The 21,578-nt window shown below is 39.0% G+C and overlaps 1 protein-coding gene across 1 annotated transcript in view; it reads left to right on the top strand.

The window, feature by feature from the left end:
* The first annotated feature begins 4,149 nt into the window (after positions 1–4,149).
* The window catches only part of EFHB (EF-hand domain family member B), a 31,561-nt gene continuing 14,132 nt past the window's right edge, over positions 4,150–21,578 (top strand). The window contains exons 1-8 of the mRNA XM_025165196.2: positions 4,150–4,252; positions 4,862–4,924; positions 6,776–6,919; positions 8,395–8,575; positions 10,433–10,543; positions 14,265–14,394; positions 16,093–16,176; positions 18,237–18,304. Coding sequence (XP_025020964.2) covers positions 4,160–4,252; positions 4,862–4,924; positions 6,776–6,919; positions 8,395–8,575; positions 10,433–10,543; positions 14,265–14,394; positions 16,093–16,176; positions 18,237–18,304 — 874 coding nt within the window. The 5' untranslated portion in view covers positions 4,150–4,159. The remainder of the gene's footprint in view (positions 4,253–4,861; positions 4,925–6,775; positions 6,920–8,394; positions 8,576–10,432; positions 10,544–14,264; positions 14,395–16,092; positions 16,177–18,236; positions 18,305–21,578) is intronic.

Raw genomic sequence — 21,578 nt, 5'->3', positions numbered from 1 at the left:
CATGTTGTAGTAACATTGATGTCATAATTATTTGATTATATGCCATTAAGTCAGTGTTGACTGTTAGTGACTACAGAGATAAATCTTCTCTAGGATGATTTCTCCCCAATCTGTCCCTTTGGTCTCTCAACAGTGCACCCTAATCTGAGTTTCTATCTCTGATGTCTTTACAGATTTTTCTTGTCTCTTTTAACAGCTTTTTGAAACACTTTGTTAAGATTTTCATCTTTCTTAGCTTTGGCTACTCTTCTCTTCTTGGTAATATTCATGGTTTGTTTTGACATCCAGCTTGCTTAACTTCTGCCATATCATGTCAGTTCTCAAAGCAGTCTCATTTCCCTTAGAAAACAGTTATGGGAATTTTACAATATTTGAGAGCTGTCTGATCTCAGCTGCAGAACTTTGGACAACCAATAGATGGAAATGAAGAGGTAGTGAAGTCTTCTTTATTTTTGCAGCCCATGTCTGGAAGCTCTAAAATTTACAAGGATAGAGACTGAGGTTCATAATTCACATTCACACCAATAGACACTGTTTCTACAACTAATTTGCAACAGGGCTGCCATTATCTTCACATCCTTTATTGAAAGCAAGCCAGTTTCCCTTATTTCTCCCTCTTCCTCTCTTTTAGTTTGGTCTCAGACTGTTTCTATCTCCAGAATATTACAGAAACAGAATTATAGTATTATTTAGTTGAAAGAGATAACTGGTCTTTGATTTAAATACTTGTGAGGCATTAATGGTTGATTCACATACCCCTGATTATTGCTTTCTTCCTCAAGATTGGAGGAAGGTATGTTGGCTGGAAAACTGCTGTCCCCGCAACATCCTTCTTACTGTGACTTCTTTCTGAGTGGGTTAAGTTAGGGCAGGAGTCCTTCAACAGATGGCATGTTGGAAGGAAGAACAGAAAAGGTACGGGGTCAGCAAAGTAGCTATTGATTCCTCACTATAAGATTCCTTTAATTGTCAACCTCAGTAACTGAAATGAGCCCTGATGCTTTTGGGGGGGGGGGTCCCATTACTTGCTGTTGCTGCCCTTTGCTCTTTTCTCCATTGGTTCACAGTGCATGGGCAGCAGCATGGCCTTGGGTGTCTTGTGTTCTGGTGGGTAACATTGAGTTTTGTGGATCAGGGCAGCTATCTGGAGAGTGGCAGTGTCATTGCTGTTACTTGTGAGCTTGTAGTGCTGCTTTCTTGGCAAGGAATTTACCAAAGGGAAAGAAGGTTGATATTCCCCAACCCAAAAGAACATAGGGATCAGGAGTGGATCTGCTCTTTCCAGCAGCCAGAATAGAAATGACCAAGATGCAGAGCCCTGCATTAAGATGGGAGAAAGCAGCAAGTCAGTTACAGCTCTGCAGGCCATTGTTCACACAGTGGAGGGTTTGTTCCATGTTCCAGTGGAAAACATAACTTCCTGATAGATTGCCCTGATTTGGCTGTAGCCTGCCTGAGTAGCAGGCTAGCACCAAGAAGGAGTCTCTATTGTAAGGACATGTCCTCAAGAAATGGTAAGCAGGCCATCTCAATACTGGGATATGTAGGGGATGTGGATAAGTCCTTAAGACCAATAGAAGAGAACTGGCAGGGCATGCCACAGTATATAAACAGAGAGCAAACCCCATTCCACTCTAGCACTTAAGATGTTAGCTAGCCAGGTAACGAAACGTTTGCAAGAAAACAACCAAGCTCAGAGAACCCCAAGGACTTCAAAATCCTTAAGACTCAACAGTTGACTAATCTCTATCAAGGGACATGCCTAGAGGATAATATATTAAATTAACAGGTTAAAATAATTAACTGTGGTTTGTTTAAAAGAACAGTTAAGGACAATCAAACTGGAAAAAGTCCCAAGAGTGAGACTAGTTTGGCACATGCATTGCATGAAGCTATAAGGTGGCTTGCTTAGTATGCTATATGAATCCAGGGATTAAGATACAGTACAAAATTAGAAGCATTTTGTGATAACACTACTTCCCGTAATGCACAGCAGAGAGAATTTTTACCTGGTACGGGTCCTTTAATCATATACAATGCAAAATGTGCTAACTGTGATGCTTCTTTAAAAGCAATTAATTTAATTTTGTAAAGGTAACATGATTCATACTATTGGATAATGTTTATAGCAATAAACTAACAATCTTATCATTTTACTGAATGAATGATTTATATTTTTATTGATTGTAGAGAAAGCAATAAAAACAGTAAATTTCATATGGGAATATGCATAATATTTAATATAATTTATTATTTGTGATTTATTTATTTATATTTCAAATTTAGATGAACAAATGATGTCTTTTAGTTCCATGTCACCATTTCTGACACACCTTCAGGTGTGGCATTAAACTGGCTTGGCTAGTTTTCTATCCTAGCCCTAATCAAAGTCGGCCACATTTCTACATTTTCTAAGCATTTCATCTATTTGTTCCATGGCAAGTCTACAGGACATGAGGCCATCTAGTGGTGAGAATAAAATCTAAGCTTAGAACAAAAGATGTGAGCTTGCTTCCTACCCTCTGAACTACCATTAAGGTTTAGTACAATTAGCCCCCAAACAATCAGTGGTTGAATTCATATTGTTGGAATACCTTTATGCAGCAGAATAGGTATGCAAAGAGAAATAAAAATAACAGAGCAAGTCACAGAAGAATTTCTGGAAACAGATGCTTTTTTTTTAAAGTCAGTCTTTATTATTATTTATTTATTTGTCAGTATTTATAGCCTGCCCCAGCTAAGGAGAATCTGGCAGGAATAGAATAAAATGCAAAGAAGTGCACTAAAAGCCTGGCCTTTGCACAGCCTGTTGGCCTTCAGAAGGCTGTAAAACCTTGGCTTTTTCTTCAGGCATTGGACCCAGGAAGATTCGAGTCTGGAGGCAGGTATGACTGTGAGTCCCCGGCCACATTAATAGGTGGTTGTATGGTTAATGTATGTTGGATTTTAAATGAAATTGTTTATCTTGTTCTGTTTTTGTGCTGCCCAGAGTCTCAACACTCAAGTTGGGCAGCCATATACATTCAATAAATAAATAAAAGTACAAATAATAAAAAGCAACACAAAATATTCATCAGGGGTGCCATTCAATTAGTCTAAGAGTCAAATGCCCACTGGTACACAATGCTTTGGCTTATTTTTGGAATATCTGTAGAGTAGAGGTCATCAGTACTTTCAGAGGAAGAGTATTTCATTAAATGTGGACCAATACTGAAAAAAACCCTGTCCTTTGGCCCACACTTTATGAACTTCATGAGGAGTGAGGACCTGCAACAGTCCATCTCTAGGAGATTAGGCAAATTCAGTTTTGGCAATTAATAGAAAATTCCATTTAGATAGAAAATCTAAATACATTATCTATCCATATTCTAAGTAAAAGAATAAAAAACCATGTAGTTTGCCAGCTGGGAAAGAATCCAAGAGGTAATGCTTTAGAACAGGGTTTGTCAACCTTTAAGATGTGTGGACTTCAGTAAATACCAACTGGTCCAAATTCATCTGGAGGTTGAGTTCAAACATTGCAATCAACCACAGTGTGATTTAGCATCATATATCCACTTAGTTGTTACGGTTGGTATTTACGGATTAGTGGTAGTATGAACCGAGCCAGTGACTGTTTACAGCCTCAACTTGCCCTGCTCTGTGTCCAGGTTAAGCCTTGCATTTTAGGGTGTAATTGCTGCCCAGTATTTCTTTTGAAAGCCAGTGGGAGGTTGGGTTAAGAGTGATGTACATGGGATTGGAAGACCTGGATTCAGATCCCTCTTCTATCACCAGACACAAGGGATGACCATCTCAAACTCTCAGTCTTATCTGTAGCTCACAGGACTGTTGTGCGAGGACAAAATCGGCCGCTGAAGCAAGCCACCTTAAATACGCCCACCATTATCTGGATTGTAAAAATCCGGACAATCAGTAGATGGCGGCAAAGCCAACCCAAAGGTGGTAGCCCGAGGCTTCGGGTTTTGGCGGGAAAGTGGTACTGTATACGCATGAGTCAAATGGGCGCGCGCCCTGCAAATCTTTCAGGGTAGAAAAGTATGTGCGTCCAGGGCTCACCTTCGGGCGGAGGGGGCGGGGCGGAAAGCTTTCCCGTCGCTAGGTTACCCGAGAAAACATCCTCTTTCCGCCATTGGCTAAGCGGTTCCCTCTGGCTAGGATGGTGGGCGGGCTGCCGGTTAAGGGGCTGCACGGAGCCGTTAGGCAAGTATATCAGGGGAAGTTTATCGACCGGTTTCCTGAGCTCCCCACAGTGAGTATTTATGGCTTGTGCTCGTCCCTGCCGCCATCCCGCTCTTCCCGCTTTGGGATGAGTTGCCCCACACCGCTTTCGCATGTGACTCGTTGCCCAGAGGACGCCCGTCTCCTACCCTTTAGACCAGTGTTTCTCAACTGCTGCAACTGTAAGATGTGTGGACTTCGACTCCCAGAATTCCCCAGCCAGCCACGCTGGCTGGGGAATTCTGGGAGTCGAAGTCCACACATCTTACAGTTGCCGAGGTTGAGAAGCGCTGCTTTAAACGACCTTTCCCGAGGATCATTTCCAGACATCTGAAGGACTTTCTTCTGCGAGGGCAAAATGTGTGCGGGGTGTGGCGGTGGGGTTGGGGGGAAAGAAAGCGGGCACAAGACCACCAACTCAGCCACTTGTAGTTCTACAACAACAAAGATGAGACCAGTGCTAGATGGTTTTGTGTGGTGGGACCCTCCAAACCTTATCAGGACCTAGGGAAAAATAAAATAAATGCTGTCTAAGCGATATAAGCAGATTACTTACCTTGCTGAGCTCTGGAACTGGAAAATGAGTGTTTTCTTTCTTGTCGTTTTTGCCTGTGTGTTTTTATTTGTTTGCTTTTTGCAGGCTGGAAAGTTGATACCAATTGGAGAAACTGCTGCCACTTGTCTTATTGATATCCTACCCAGAGTGAGTACCTTGATACTTCAGTCTAGTGTCTCACCATCTAACCATCAAGTGTATGTGGTGTGTGTGTGTGTGTTAATACAGACACACATGTCCCACTATTGCAGATGTTCAAAACCCAAAGTTTCCAATAAAGAGAATATACTGTATGTAGCTCAGTGTTGAACTCTGGAGTCCTTGGTGCTCTCTGAACTTGGTTGTTTGCTTGGAGACATTTCATTACCAACTAGGTAACATCATCAGTGCGAGTGAGTGTGGGGTTTGTTTCATGTTTATATATAGTAGCTTGCCTTGCCAGTTTTGGTGGGGGTATGGTTTTCTCCTTGGTAGTTCCTTGATTAGGGTATTGTTTTCTGCTTGATTGTTTGTCTGGTGTTAATCCCTGCTTATTTGGGTGTAGGCTGCTGGAGGGATGTGTTCTGGTCTTTTTGTTTCCTCTTTAGCTTTTTTATTGTCTCTTTTGAATGGTTTGTAAATATGGTTTATTTCTATGTGTCTATTGATGGCTGACCCAAAGGTTCCAGATATCCCAAACAACCCAGACAACCCAAAGTTCCAGGTAGCCAGGGGGTTCCTACAAGCCTCTAAAGAGCTGTGTGGCCCTTGAACCCTCAAATGTTGGTACCAAATTGTAATTTTATTTGACAGTGGGGAAAAATTATTAAACACATCATGGTTAATCACATTAACTATATTTAGTTTAATCACTTTAACTATATAAGTTATGAGTTTATAAGTTTACCTTTAAGTTTAGCTTAAACTGAAAGGTAAATTAAATGAAGCCAAATTAGTTTTGACCTGGACCCTCCCAGTACTTTGAGGAGTGTGACCCCTAGCATGCCAAGGAAGCTGAAAGGTGCTTTTAAAGACATATTCAAATGTAAAAAAGTAGTTCATATGAAAAAAGCAGTTCTGATGGAACGTTTAGAACAGATTAGTAGCTCCAGAATGGTCATTCCACACATTGAAGCTATCTTTTCAGTGACTGTTACCAATGGTTCAGTTAAATCACCCCCTAGGAGAAAAAAATCCAGAACAGTTTCATTTTCATTTTAAAAAATAGTGTGCCATGTTGTTTGATACTATAATGAATGGTTATGAAGATATAGCTTCTGAACAATCAAGATGTGTAAGACATCTTATTGTATCTTAAAATATATTCCTGTTTTCACATTGCTAGCAATCCAGATCCTATGTAGGCCAGCAATCAGTGAGAATGTTAATAACATTACAGACATTACTTCTGCTTGAAATGTTTTAGCTGTAATTAGGCTAGCTTATAATTATGAATGTAGTTTGCATACTAGGAGGATACCTGAATGGGGATGACTACTGCAGGACATTAGTATCATGTCAGTCTATTTCTCTTTACCCTCCCTTCTAATAACCTTCATCCTGATGAACTGCACTGTAAAACTTGACAACTTAGTGATATTTTAGCTAGTTGTAATAAAGAAGTTACTATTCTGTGGCTTTGGGAATATATTAATGAACTAATGCAGTTATGGCTGGTGTGGGTCTTCCGGGCTGTGTGGCCGTGTTCTGGAAGTTTTGTTTCCTAACGTTTCGCCAGCATCTGTGACTGGCATCTTCAGCTGGGCACAGAGAGAACTGCTCCTGTCTGTGCTCCTGCCCTCTGAAGATGTCGGTCACAGATGCTGGCAAAACGTTAGGAAACAAAACTTCCAGAACACGGCCACACAGCCCGGAAGACCCACACCAGCCATTGTATTCCGGCCGTGAAAGCCTTCAACAATACATTAATGCAGTTATCTCTAATTTTTAAATAAATGATGCTCTTAAAGATATTTACAAGAATGTTCACTATAAAATGGCTTTCATGTTGCCTTATAGCCAGTTACTCCACCTGTTGTAAAAAAGTTTCGAAACACCAGCAATCCTCCTACAGGTAGAGAAAGAGTATTTTATGGCCGAGCAAATGATCCTGATATTGCATCATATTTGACTCATGGAATAAAATCCATCACTTCTGAGAATGTAAGAATGTTTACATCTTTTCTTTTTTCCTAAGTGAAGAAGTTGTATTTGATTTTATTGATATGAAACAGAATCTTTATTAGTTCTGAATAAGGAGCGTTCAGTGGACATGCTGAAATATGATTTCCCCATGTAAAATTATAGCTGATATTTCTGTAACATAAATCACTGCAATATAAGTATGATAAACCAAAGTCAGGAATAGCTTTGTACATACATACCTTGATTATTGGAATTATTGCTCCATTAGGCAGCCCAGTAAACATCAAGAAAAATAAGGGTAACAAATAAGAAGAATAAGCTGGGTAGAACCCTAAACTCATAAAATCAACTCTGATTTTATGAGTTTAGGGTTCTACCCTGCTTATTCTTTTTCTTAGGAATACCAAAGTGGGCCCTCACTTCCAAAACCATAAGCCCACTTAGGCCCTACTTTCAAAGCTTGTTCCATTCATGAATGCAAAAGAAAGCATTCCCAACAAGTGGCTGTCAACCCTTTTCTTGAATACATTTAGTAAGAAGCCCATGATGTCTTTTACCAGCTGGATTCACTGCTGTTACTGTCAGAAGGTTTTTCATAACATTCAGTCAGAATCTGCTTTTCTATAACTTAAATCACTATTACTCTGGGATGGCAAAGAAGGTTGTGACTTTCTTTGTTGTGACACTCATTCAGGTACTTGTTGGGTGCTGTTATTTTTCCCTCTTCCCAACTGCCTTTTTAAAAATCTAATATACCCAGGTTCTCCAATTTAGTTTCCAATCCCCTGATCATCCTTGTTAGCCTTCCTTGTACCTGTTCCAGTTTGTATGAATCACTTTTAATAGATGATGTTCTTAAAGTAAAAGTACCTACGTATGTATCATTCAGCTAGTCCCCAATTTCTATGTATGGAGCACAAAGATGAATAGGATGGATTTAAAAAAAAACAAAACCTTATCTTCTGTAAAGTTCTAATATCCATAACACAAATACCTACATGTATATTCCATGTCACTGGAGACAACTTTTCAGTCAGCCAGGGATTTAGAATAGCTTTTTGCAAAATGGAATATGGCTGATCCCTCCCCCCTCCTGTTTGTAATCATTTTTGAAAATCAAATGATTGGTAACAACTTTAATAATGCTACAAGACATTATTCCCACTAGAAACATTTTAATGGTAGCCTGTGTGTCCATGAAATTTTGGTTATTTCATCTTTCATTGTATTTAAATGTAAATGTTTACAAAATGTTTTGAATAATGCATGACACACATAGGAAGTAAGTGATGAACATGTATAGGCAATTTCAGGATGTTAGTTTATACAAAGATGACAGTAGTACCTTCAAGAAATCACTTAGGGTTTTTTTTTCCTGTTCTAAATCAAATTAGTAGCTGATACTGTGCCATAGAGTTAATAAAATTGATGTGATAGCATAACAGAAGGTGCTTCAGAACTGATACATTTCGTATGGTGTGAAATTTCTTCAGGTATCGTTATTAGCAAATCCACCTCCTAAAACAGGCTTCCAACAAAAAATTAAAAAGAAGAAAGAATCTGTCTACTTAAGCAGCCGTGAAGCTCCTCTTGGGAAATCCCATGATCAGTCACTACGATTGCCTAAAGGATTGGATGTGAATCATACTCGATTTGGAGTATCAATCAAAAGAGGTAGGAAAATTAGTGAGGAAACACAGTCATTTCATGCTATAATTTAACATGGAATCAAATAATACTCCTCAAATTATTAGATTGTTTAAAAGCAATATTCTGAGATGAACACTGAACACCAAAAAGCAACCATCTAATTTGCTGCCAATTATAAAATTCGATTGGATTAACCTCAACCAAGCTGTTGGCTCCAGATGCACTCACAGTTAGGCTGGATTGACATATCGTGCTCTCCCATAATGTGTTAACCCTGATTTTTTGAACAAATCTTAGTGTTATCATTGCACAATGTTAAGCCATAAACTGATTTATACATTACAATGGATGGATTCACCCATCTTGCTAAACCAAGCCCAAGAAAGCACATTATGGTTTAGCATATTCAGCAAACCCAGCTTTAGAGCTGACTACAAATAAGTAGCCCCAAATGATCCTCAGTCTTTCGTACAGTTCAAGTTGCTTCAGTCCAGCTGCCTCCACCAAATTAGGAAGAAGACAGAGAGAGAGATATTCCATAGGCCTTTCTCTTCTTGTAAATTGTGTGCCCAGCCCCAAAAAGCTGTCCCTGTGATCTCTTCTGGCTTGATGAATCTGCTCATCTGAATTCTAGCAAGGTTCTTTTAAAGGCAAGATTTTTTTCAGCCTGATGCCTTTCAGAGGTATTTGAATCAAAACTTCCAGTTAGCATGGTCAATTCCCACTGGAACTGTTCTATTCAAGTAAGGAAGTTTTCAGTATCCTCATCCCTTTTTCCTGATGATTTGAGGAAAAATAACCATATTCTTCCTGATGGAAGAATACACACACACACACACACACACACACTCAAACACATACACACATATACATACATACATACACACACACACACACACACTTCTGTTAACGGTCTGTTAGATAGGGAATGTTGTGTCTTATGCATGTTTTCCCAGTTTTTTTTCTTTCAAATGGTAGTTGCTTTTATCTGTCCCTAAATTTACTTTAGAACTTCAGATAAGAGCACTGATTTCAGAGAATTTTTTATCAACCAGATTAAAAATATAATGAATAATACGTATAATTATTTTTTTTTTCTTTTTCTTTTTTTGTCTGCGCTGAGTCATTGCTGACCCTGCAGTGACTGCTTGGACGAGTCCTTGCAGTTTTCAAGGCAATTGTTTTTTGGAAGTGGTTTGCCAGAGCCTCCTTCCTAGAGCAGAGCCCAGCTGGCGAGCCCAGGAGGTGGGTTTCCGTTGCTTCGCGCCCTTTTTGGGCACACACGGTTTTTCGCGCTTACTGGCAACTGCTCCCAACTCCTTTTTGCAAGGCGCCGCCAGCATTTTTCCTCCCACCGGAGTGAGAGTCCCCATTTACCTACTCACGTGAGTTTTCGACCTGTTGGGTTGACAGGAACTGGGGAGGAAACAGGAGCTCACCCTGTTTAACGCGAAGGCTGGACTCAAACCGTTGAAGCGTTGACCATTTATTCTGTATAATGAAACCTATCTAATATTGACTTGAAGAAATTTGAGAGCTGAGTTAAGAAAATTCTAGAAAGTGTTCTTGCCATAATGATTGTTGACGTCTATGGTGATTAAAAGCACATCAACCTTCCCACTTTTTCTCTCTCCGTATTCAGGATTTTACTAAATGCATTATAAAAAGGAATCATGATTCATGCAGATATATAATATTGTTGCTATTCTATTATAAATAAATGTTGTGCATTGTTGACTTGGCTATACCCTATGGTCTCCTATAGTCCTGCAGATACAAAACTCTGGAACCAAATATGTGAATGGTCTCTAAAGATAACCTGTATTTGTAAATACCAATTTATATTTGTTTGTTTTATTACATGTATTGATTGATTTTCAGACACTTCTGCTGAAGAAGTTATAAATCCCCCAAAGACATTTGATGAAGTCCAAAAAGAAGCACAGGAGGGACATGAACTGTATGTTTTGACACACAATGATTATTATGTTGGTGAGTAAAAAGGACAAGTGAATATAATGACAAAATTCTAGGTATAAAAAACAGTCATATTTTTGTTTTGCAAAGACATGCTTATTTTTCATTTATAATAAAGAATAAAACTGACACTTTTCTTACAAGCTCAATTTTGAATTGAAGATTTTGTTAAACTGATACTAATATATTTGATAAATGGTAAGGTAATGGAGTATGTCACAGGAATGCATAGTTCTGGTTCTTCTTTCATAGGAAGATCAATTAAAACTTTAGGAGAAAACTTGGTAGTATAAGTTTGTGAAGTTGGAATACAAAGCATGCTTATTTATTCCCTTGGATAGTAAGAATTTCCATACCTTTTTTGACTGTCAAAAATGTCAAGTTGTCTACCCTTGACATTACAAATATAATAGAAAACAATAAAAATGTTCTGCAAGCCATTGTAAATAGTTGAAAATTATCCTCAGCAGCATGTGAAATACACCCTTTCCTTGTTTAGCGACTGTATTCTGTTCCAATGACTTGGTCATTAAAGAAAATAGTCATTAAGTAAGCACATGACATGCTGTGAAGATCACTGGCACTGGTTCCTGCCATCTCATTGAGATAAAGTTCTCTCATACATGATCTTGTGCCTGACCCACTTTTTCCCCCTTTTCTTGCCCCCTCAAAGGGCAGAGAGATTGCTTAAATAAGCTATCTCTTCCTGAGCTGTTTTTCTCTGCAGCGGAACACTTCCCTAAAAAATGCTAACCACAAGTTAACAAGCTCAGCTCTGTGACCTTAATTAGTTGATTAGAACCCTCAGGCCAGCTGACTCTGGTGCCTGAAACTGACCAGATCTTAATCAGTTCTACACTGAAGGCTTTTGTTGTCAGGTGCATGAAATTTGGTCATAAATGCATGCATTGTTCGGAAAATAATTTTTTTATTATTTATTACCATTGTATTTGCAAATGGTTGCTAACCAAGGTAGTTGCTAAATGAGGAGTTGCTGTAGCAAATTATCGCTACTTGGTTCTGTTCACTTTCCCTCCGTTAAGGTTAGGGCAGTGGTCTCAAGTATTTTGTATGAGACCCTTCAGGTCTGTGACATATTCTAAAGGAGAGCAGTGCTGGAAAAAAGGCACCAACTTGGTGATCTTGGCCAGGTAGTATGGATCTTCCAGTTAACAAGAAATCAGGACAGGCTAAGAGGCATCTGCACTTCTATCCCTGTACTAAGGCACCATCACAGCATGGGCTGAGGACTAACAGTTGCCATGAGTGCAACTGGCAGAAGCCTCATCCTTGTTTCTGCCACTGATGCAGGGATGGCAAGTGCCATCCCTGCTGAAGCAGCAGGAATGAGGATATACTCCTGATGGAGACTCCCCCCGTTGTACTGTGTTGCTTAAGGCTGAGTTGAAGAAACTGCTGTAATCTCCACAGACCTCTTCCTCTAAGACTCTTCCTAAGCTTTTGCCCAGAAGCTACTCTGGATAGGGGATGGGGACCCAGTGCCACCTGTCCCCTTCTTGGCACTAAAATAACCACCCCACACATCCCCAAAAGTTGTTCCCAGTTTCTGCCCTTGGGTGTTGGCTCTCCACCCCTGACAGCCCTACAAGGGAAATAAAGCTTAAGCTCAAACCTTAAACTCCCATGCTTTCCATTAATTAAAACTGGAAAACATGTGGCAATTGCTTTTATTCTACATGGTAGAATGTGTTCATTTAAACCATTTTTAGACCTATTTTAGACCTCAAAATTGAGCAACGTTTGCAGGAATTTATAGTGTATTATGAGAGAGAGATACATGCCAAATTGAAGACAAAGCATGTTATTTTTTTTCCTTTGAGAACTGCCAGTATCGTTTTTACTTTTTGGCAGTGCTGAAAAATAATTTTCAGTGGTCTCTTCTAAGGAAATAATCCCTGCCAAGTTTCAGATGTGTAGGTTCAAGGGTTTTATGTTGTTATTGAAGAACAACCAAACGAAAGATTTGTATTCCAGTTAATGAAAAATACTGCCAAGTAAGTGGTTCAAGTAAAATGGAGAAAAAGTAGCTGTGTTTTATTATACAGGGGTTTTTTTTTTAATTAGGAAAGTAATGTTCCATAGCATACCTTGATCCTCTCAATTTTCTTTATTTTTTGTTTCGTCAGAGATTTTGTATTCAGTCTTGAAGCCTTTGTGACAATCTGAGTTTGAGGCTCCAGGCTTGGGTGATATACATGGCTGTAGTTTATCCTTATCACTTTATCTTAAAATAATTCTGTGAGCTAGTTTATGTTAGGGCAATAGTGATCTAATTGCACCAGGGATGCCATCCAGGTCTCCTTGGCAATATAATATACTGGCCACAACCATAGCTTTCTCCAACCCAGTACTATCTAGATTTGTTGGGCTGCAATAACAGAGAGGAGCTATCTTAACATATTTAGAGGAATATGGATGGATGAAGACATTTGCACTATATGAGACATTTGCACCCTGATGTCCTTCAGAGGTGATTAAAAATATTTCTAGGCTGATGATAGTGGGAATCTAAAACACCAAGGGATCCGTATAATGGATTGTAATGGGCACCTTTAGGGATCACCATTAGGTCAGCAATACATCCACAGTTAACTTCTATAAATCTAGGGACTAACTTCTCTTGAGGTTGAATAGTGAAAGAAAAGTTGAAAACTTTTACTGTTTTGAGTTTCTCTGGAGAGCAGCAGCTGGCTGTGGGGAAGGAAGGAAAAGAAAGAAGTCCCTCAAGTTGAGTTGTGAAATCTTCCATGATGCAGGAAGGAATCTAACCTGCCCAGACTTCTAGGTGCAGTGAATAACTAAATAAGAGTAGTGTTAGGATTTGATTTTATCTTGTATGTGCGCAAGGCAAACCTCACTTGACTTCTTTCAAAGTTAGCATTTTTCTGAGGTCAAATCACCATCTTAGATGGGCCTACCCATTTCTCCTTTGTTTAGTCTGCCTGTTTTAAAGACTAATTATTTTCTTTAAGCCTACAACCCATCTGTGGGTTTTTTTGCTGTTGTGTGTGATTAATACACTGTAAAAACTGTTTTCAACAGATATTTTTTATTCTAATTTATGTCTCATTGGGTGTAATCTGGTAATATGCCGCAGAAACCCTTGGCCTGTCTAGCTTGGCTACCAGACACTGTATTTAAAGTGTCCTGTGTTTTGCAAGCAGCAGAAAGAGGAAGGCATTTTTCTTTTTTTGTCCTTGCTCCTACAATCTTACTTGAGGGGGAGAAAAAGAATGCAGTGGCATCTTCCCATAGCATTTTGGGAAGATCCTAAAACATCCTTAGAATAGTTTGGAACTAGTCTTGGGCCAGAGTATTTATTTATTGTTTTAAATTTATAAACACCTTTGTGTGAAACAGTTGAAGCTGGTGAGGTTAGAATCTCATGCCAGGAAAAGCTGGTTTGTAAACAAGGGACAGATGGCAGAATCTTTCAAGGCTAGTGAATGAGTGGCTACATGACTTTTGACTTAACAAATTGGGAGGGGGAGGCCGCAGATTTAAATCTAAGGACTAATATATTTAAAGGGCAGGATTTCAGAATGCAGTTAGGTGGAGAGGTCCCTCATATGTACTGTATAGCTTCCTAATTTTCTGGAATAAATCTGTTTATCTAACCTTATATTTGTTTGGGAATGCTGAATAGGGAGAGAGTATATTTACTGTACCAGATAGAAAGCCTTGACAATAAATGATCATGTCCCATTTTCTCCAGGAGAGACAGTGAATAGAAAATATAACCCATCTACATTCAACAGATTTAATCTTTATGGTAAAGAAACACCACATTTTAATGATGGTCGGAATATTGGCAGAACCTTACGCTGGCTCCATGACCTCCAAATGTGAGTTATGCTTTGAATCCATAACTTTTCTGTTATTAGTTAAGCAATAGTGCCCCTTAAGACTTATAAATCATGATATTAAATGTAGCCAGGGTCCAAACATTTTTTTCCTGAAGCATAACAACATATACTCTCAAAGTGCTTACAATCCAAGGTTGACCAGGTTATTTTAGCAAGTGAGGCAGAAAATCCCCAAGGTATCTTGTTCTCTCTCCTTTTTTTTCTGCCATTTAACTTAGAGATAAATTAAATAACTGAAAATGTGCTGATTTCATCTAACAAAGGTGATTACTGTACCTGAGCAGCAAATGTACACAACTTGCAACTCCTGGGTTTTCTGTGGTTTCAAATCCTCGATGCAGCTCCAGAGCTCTTCTAAAAATTGTGATCAAATTTTAGTTTTTTTTCTGCTGGGAAAAATTAATATAGTAAATGTAATTATACTGATTTTAATTTTGTCCTTGTTTTTTGGAGTGCAACCCCTGGCATGCCAGTCAATGGCCAGGTGTGCCCTCAACCCCCCCCCCCAAAAAGTTTGCATGCCTTCAGCCTAATTTACAGCATGCTAAAATGTTGTCAGATAACAGATTTATGTATCAATTTTTTTTTTGATACTGTACACACTAAGACAGAACTGCACAACTTTTGGGAGGCCGAGGGCCACGCCTAGGATTTATGTGTTTGCTGGAAGGCATTCAAATGTATAGATGGGGAGAGAACAAATAAATGAAAAAGGCCAAGACAAAAACAGGTGTGATTTAATACTTGACATTAATGATACCTTAAATAATTTAAATAAATGTAGCATGATTAATCCCCATGAAGTTAATTTTTTTTTCTTTCTGTCATATTAAATTAAATTAAAAATATAATTTGAAGGAGCTTGAGGGTCATATCAAAGATGTTTTAGGATTGTGTGCTGTTCTGGGGTCTTAAGTTGTGCATTTCTGCTCTAGAGAAATAGTTGAGTGTTTTCTCTTGCTCTTTCTAATTTTCAGCCCTTTTATGTGTTGTTTACGAGCTGAAAATGTTGGATGCATTGAGAAATAGTATGATTTATATATGATGACTGATACCTCTCAGTCACTTGAGTCCTGGCTTGAAGTCTTCTGTTCAGGAGATTCTGATTACCTGTATTGGAGGCCCAGTGATTTAAGAAGCTTTGATTTTCAAGATTCCCATTTTAACCCTGTAATCTTTTTATTAAACAGATTATTCATCTGCATGTTCTGTGCTTGTATGTTCTGATGATTGGATTTTGGTAATATTTGGGTTGGCAAAAGGAGTTTAACAAAACCAAATGAAACACATACGTCATAGTAGAGCATTACAATTCAAACCCAAGTACTTTATTCTCTAGTTTACTTAATCCAGTTTGGTCTGCTGGCTTTCTGTAACACTATTCTCTAGATAGAATGTTATCAAAATTGCTTTAAATCAATTATATTTAACTTTGTTTGGTATAGCATTTTGATACTGCAAGATATTGAAAATTAACTCAAACTTTGAATAATATCTCTCATCTGGTGGTGAGCATTACAAAGCATGTTAATAACATGGTTTGGCTTTGTTTCTTAGTTGAGAGATGCCAAAATTTATTATTATTTTTTCCATAGGACTCTTATCAAAAAATCTTTGCTCTTTTGTGCTATTGTGATTTTGGCATTTTTTTTCCAATTGTCTTTTTTACTTCTTCAGGAAGAAATCAGCACAAATTGTGTCAAAAATAAGTGATGATTTCAAGGAAAAGTTTCAGCCTCAGGTTGGAAAAGTTCATGATCCGTAAGTGAACAAGATAATGCCTTTACTATGAAATCTTCCTTAGAATTCTACATTAAGATTTTCTCAAAATAAACTGGTTGTTTATGAGAGCTTACTCCCATATCAGTTCAATAACTGTTTTGGGCTGGATATGTCTTGGCGAATTCAGATTGCTAGCATTCATAATCATGTAGCATACCACACAGGCTTATCTCAGCTTGGTTCTCATTTTGAGATTTTTTTTCAGACAAGGACCTTACTTTTTACTGTTTCTCTGCTGGTTGCATGATGTCAATAGCAGTAACATGCTGCAACGTATTAACAATTAGGGGTTTTCACTGCCTGGAGCAGCCAGGGAATAACAACAACCTATATCTCATCTACAGAGGACACCCACATTCTTTTGTGGACATTTCTTTTCTCTTGGACAGATTATCTGCCATGTTACCATCTTCAGATTTATTTCACTTAACCTAGTTCAGGGAGAAGTCTCAAAATGTGGTACGTTATACTTGATTACACACTTCATAGGCTTGCAAAAAAATACCCTAGTGAACTGAACACTTTTTTGCTTCATTAACACTAGAAGTCTGTGTGTTTGTGTGGGGAGGGTTAGTAAAGACAGCTTGCTACATTTCTAGCACCCCAGCTGCATTTTACTTAACCTAATTCAAGGGAAAACGAATAGCAGCATTGGTACCTTGCTGCAAAATCAGAATTTTCCAGGATATGCACTACACAGAACTTGCTAGAATAACACCATGCTTCACTTTTTGCTTCATGGTTCATTGGAACCTTTCAATGGGTGGCTTGGGGAATAAACAACTAGCAAGAATGAAGCAGAGAAAGTGAGCACGGACTGGTTGGTGTTCTCACAACTCAGTTATTAGCTAACTGTGGCTGAGTAGTGATTGACTGAACAAGCTCTCTGAAACCTCCAGAACCACATTAACTAATGTTTGGGATCTGCTTGTGAGGATGAAATGGGGATCCCAAGCTGAATTGAATGTGCACAGGGAATGATTTGCAAATGAAACAGACAGTGATACGGCCTGAGGTGATAGTAATTATCCAAACTCTTTGGATGTAATCCACATGATGAGAGACCCCACAGTCAGATGTCTGAGTATGAGCCTGTCTGGACACTAAGGTTGACAAGAGAGGCCCAATTAAAGATGTCTTAATTTTCACAGGTACATGGGAGAAAACCTTCTCCTGTCTTGCTCCCGCATTGTAGAATGCACTTTGCTGGGAACTGTATCATTCTCCTATTTTAAGAAAGGAGTCAAGATTTCAGTCAGCCTTTTGAGTTGGATTAATAGGAATTTTAATTATTTTAACATACATTCATACATTGATACTCAATGGGCTATTCCCTTTTAGAGTTAACAACTTTTTGAAAAATGCAGAAAGAATAAGTGGTAGTAAACAAAATAAAGGCAGGTAATAAGAGCAAAAGAAAGGAAATCAGACTAAAGTTGGATAGATTTATTTTTCTCATTGCTGCCCAGGGACTGCAATCTTAGACCAGTGGGCACATTTGAAAATTTGAGAGTACATTGTGGGAATGTTACAAAATTATCACCATGGGAGACCTTGGGTTTTTGTTTTGTTTTTTTCAGGATGGCTGCTCCAATGGGCATGTCCAGTCATAGGACACCATTTTGCTAAAAGGCAAAATGGTAAGACTACTTCATGACATCCTATCAGTCACCATCTCTCAGGAATATTTCTTGGAGGAAAACCAAGATATAAACAGAACAACAAATGGGCAGATTAACTGATAGTTTTCACTTGGTGAACGAAGGAGACCCATAATAGATATTACTTGTATTTTACTCTCTGTCTCAGTGATAGAAATACATTGTAGAACAAAATCCCACTCAACAATTCTGCTGTGTTTCATTGGTTTGTGGATGAGGGGCAGGGAGTAGGCAAGGAAAGCTAGGGCGTGATGGTTTCACCGTGACTTCTTTAGCTGTAGTTCATTAAAGTTTTTCTCTGACAGAGAAAATGAGCTTTTGTGTCTAAAACAAGATTACACTTCAGTGAAAACTAAAAGAGATTCTTTTCATTTTCAGCATAGCAGATACGCTTAATGTTCCTCCAGACCACACATTTGGAATACTCATTCATCCTGATGAATACGGCAAGCATAAAAATACCTTCTCCATATTTTATAACCTTGAAACATTTTGGTTTTTATTTTATTATCTGAAAGTTAGTGCCCTCTTCTCTGTGATGAGGTTGGTGCATCTATTCCAAAGTGGGCAACTTTGTGTCTTCCAGTACTTCATCTTAATAGTCTTTTGACATTGGCCATGCTAAGACAGGACTGATGGAAGGAGCTGAATCCACAATATAAGAGGGTGCCAGGTTGTTTATTACTAATGAACATAATTCAGATGTTAAAAGGAGATAATTCAGAGTCACTTTCATAAACTCAAAATCTTTTGTTTCAGTGCCTTATCTGCAAGTCTGCTTTGGAAGACTGTTCAGAAACTTGGAAGAGCAGGGAGAACATATTGTGCTGCAATATGTTTATTGTTGATTCACTCCTGAGCAGAGTTCCAAGGATTGATGCTTGCCTGTAAAGCTCTGAATTATTTGTGACCTGGGTATCTGAAGATACATCTGCCTCCACATGGATCTGCTTGCATATTAAGATTATTCTCTGAGGCCCTTTTTAGTGTACATTTAGTATGTATTCCTTCTGAGATGAAATAGGAAGCAACCAGCAAAAAGATATTTTTGTGGTGATGCTCTTCTTATGGAGTTTCCTGTCTAAGGAGCTATGATGACCTTCTTATCTTCTGTAACATTCACACAGTTACAGCGGGCCTCTCACGAGTGAGGGGAAAGAAGACACCAAACTGATTCTCCTTTGAGGGGGATGAGAGCGCCCAGACCGGAGTCTGGAAACCTCTTTTATTGAGTACATCAGAGGGCTGGGTTAGTACATCAGAGGGCTGGGTTAATACATCAGAGGGCTGGGTTAAGCATATATACGTCACACTATCTAATACAAGCCCATAACCATATATGATAATACATGAAACACAAGGGATCATGTGCTTCGATTGAGCACGTGACAAGCTGCGGGGGCTTGCCTCCTGAAATTTGAGGCTTTTCCCCAGGTTGTTGCTGGTACTTTTCCATGCTAGCTTCCTTGTTAGCGTACGACTGATTTTACTAGTCTGCACTAACAGAAATGCCTAGCATGTGATGGGGTGTTATAATGCAACATCTCCTCTGTTTTTATTATTTTAAAGAGCAGCTTCCTCCTCATCACTGATAAAGGTGAGCTGAGGTTTGCAAAAAAGCTGTTCAGGTGCCACTGGTTCCGTGGTTGGGAGAGGCAGGTATTTATGAGTGCAGACCATGTTGACCTGTGCTTCTATGGTACCCAGTCTGTCCTGAAAAAACCTTATAAGCCTATTAAGGACACAAGGACCAACTGTACATGCTATAATCACAGTCCAGCGAGAGTGCTAACCAAGGTTGTGAGCCACGGGGAGAGATTAAACCATCCCTCAAACCATCCTTGTTGGTCTTCGCGCTCTCGCCTGCGAGCATTCAGGCCCTCTCTCAGTTTGGTCATGGATTCTCGAACAATTCCAGAATGGTCAGCATAGAAGCAGCACTCTTCCTTCAAGGCCACACACACACACTTACCCACGTCCTTCCCAACCAGGCTGCCAGGCACTAGCTAGAGGGACGGAAGCCACCAAGTCTGACCTATTCCTCCCCTTGGCATCGAGTTAAACAGGAGATGCCACAAAATGGGGTTCACTCATCACCCACTCAGAGCATTACAGGTTTTTTTAGGTATTCTTGCCAATAGGTTTGCTGTCCAGTTGACATGGAAATACAATATTTCCAGAAAACAATTTTAACACATTAAAAGATTGAAGAAATTAATATAAAAACAAATAATACAAACAACAAGGTCTGAACAATTTTCCTTCCCCAAGATCCAAAGTCTGGTAACCAAGATGTGAGCCATGACCAGCTCCATCCCTCTGGATCTTGGGAAATGTGAGAGGCTAGAATTTTTAAGCTTGGCTAGTTTTGTCTCAATGTAAGACTTCTGATGAATAGCAAATGTAGTTTGATCAAGACACAGCTGGGTGACCCCAATCAACACATTAACAAAAAATGTTGATGGAATCACACCTCACAACACAAACATCAGAGGCTTTATAGACATTTAAATCTATAATCAGATAATACATCCCCTCATACAAGGGATTTTTGGGACGGTCTGAACAAGTGAAAGGTGGTTCTTAGGAAGGTGAACTTAAATGTAACTTTTTCTTCTGGTTACCAAGGGAATGGCATACAAGATTTTTCTTATGTCTCTCTGGAATGCAGGGTCTCACAACTGTTGCAAAAAGCTTGATACAACATTGAGCTTGTACTCGGCTAATTGCTTATTAGAAGACAATCGGGCATTCAGCAAAGAGATAAGGGGGAGGAAGAAACCAGTGCTCTTTACAAAGCAAAAGCAAGTTAACCCTTTAGAAATAAAATAGAGTGCACTGTTACAGGTATGGTTATACATTATGTGAAGCATATATAAAATATATAAAATTGTGTATATATAGAGTATAAAATTGTGTATCAAAATAATGCCCTACAAGGTTAAAACAACAAAAACATTGAAAGGATTTGCAGCCTTGTCCTGCTCTTAGTCAATAGCTACACGGTTTTGGAGGACTAATATCAGTCACTTCTTCATTGGTTACACCTGAAAGATTCAGGGTCATTCTCCTCTAGTTTGTCCATGGTTCAGGTTCTGGAGAAGATCCAAAGTGAAAAAACATTCCCTCCCACAAGTCATTAGTGAAATTCTTTAAAACAGTAACATCTCTTAATGTCTCTAGGCTGGAGGGTATTCCAAAGAAACAGGTAGATGTGATTCCTCCCACTGCCAAAAGTCACCCTACGCAAAAGCTGAGCTGTTCATAGCTGTTTGTGCCAGTTCTACAAAAAAAATTGTTGTTAGAACTGTGCTGCAGAGCTTCTAGGCATTGTCCCAGCAGGAGAATTTGGATGTACTGTAGATCTTCATGCTTGGATCCTGTGGATAAAATCAAAAGGGTGGGGGGACAAAAACAAACAAACAAACAGCAAAGGAAAACAAAGAAAGGGGGGGGGGAACAAAAAAAAAAGGAATAGAAAAGAAAAATAACCTAGCCTATTTATACAAGTTACACAGGCTTAACTTGGGAACGGTGCCACCATCTGTTTGTGTCCAGGTACACTAGATGGGGTGAAATTACATCAAGGACTGTATGTGGTCCCTTCCATCATGGTCCCAGGGCTCCTCCTGGTTTTCCTTTTTTCACCATAACTTGATCCCCTGGTTTAATGTAATTGTGGATTCTTTGGAAACAGCATCAGTTTGTTCTAAGGCTTTA

The sequence above is a fragment of the Python bivittatus genome, unplaced genomic scaffold, assembly GCF_059951505.1.
Source record: "Python bivittatus isolate LINGU-HERP-01145 unplaced genomic scaffold, Pbiv_v1 ctg000610_np1212, whole genome shotgun sequence".
NCBI classification, from domain to species: domain Eukaryota; kingdom Metazoa; phylum Chordata; class Lepidosauria; order Squamata; family Pythonidae; genus Python; species Python bivittatus.
Note: the sequence above shows the minus strand (reverse complement) of the source record. Positions and strands in the feature narration are given on the sequence as shown.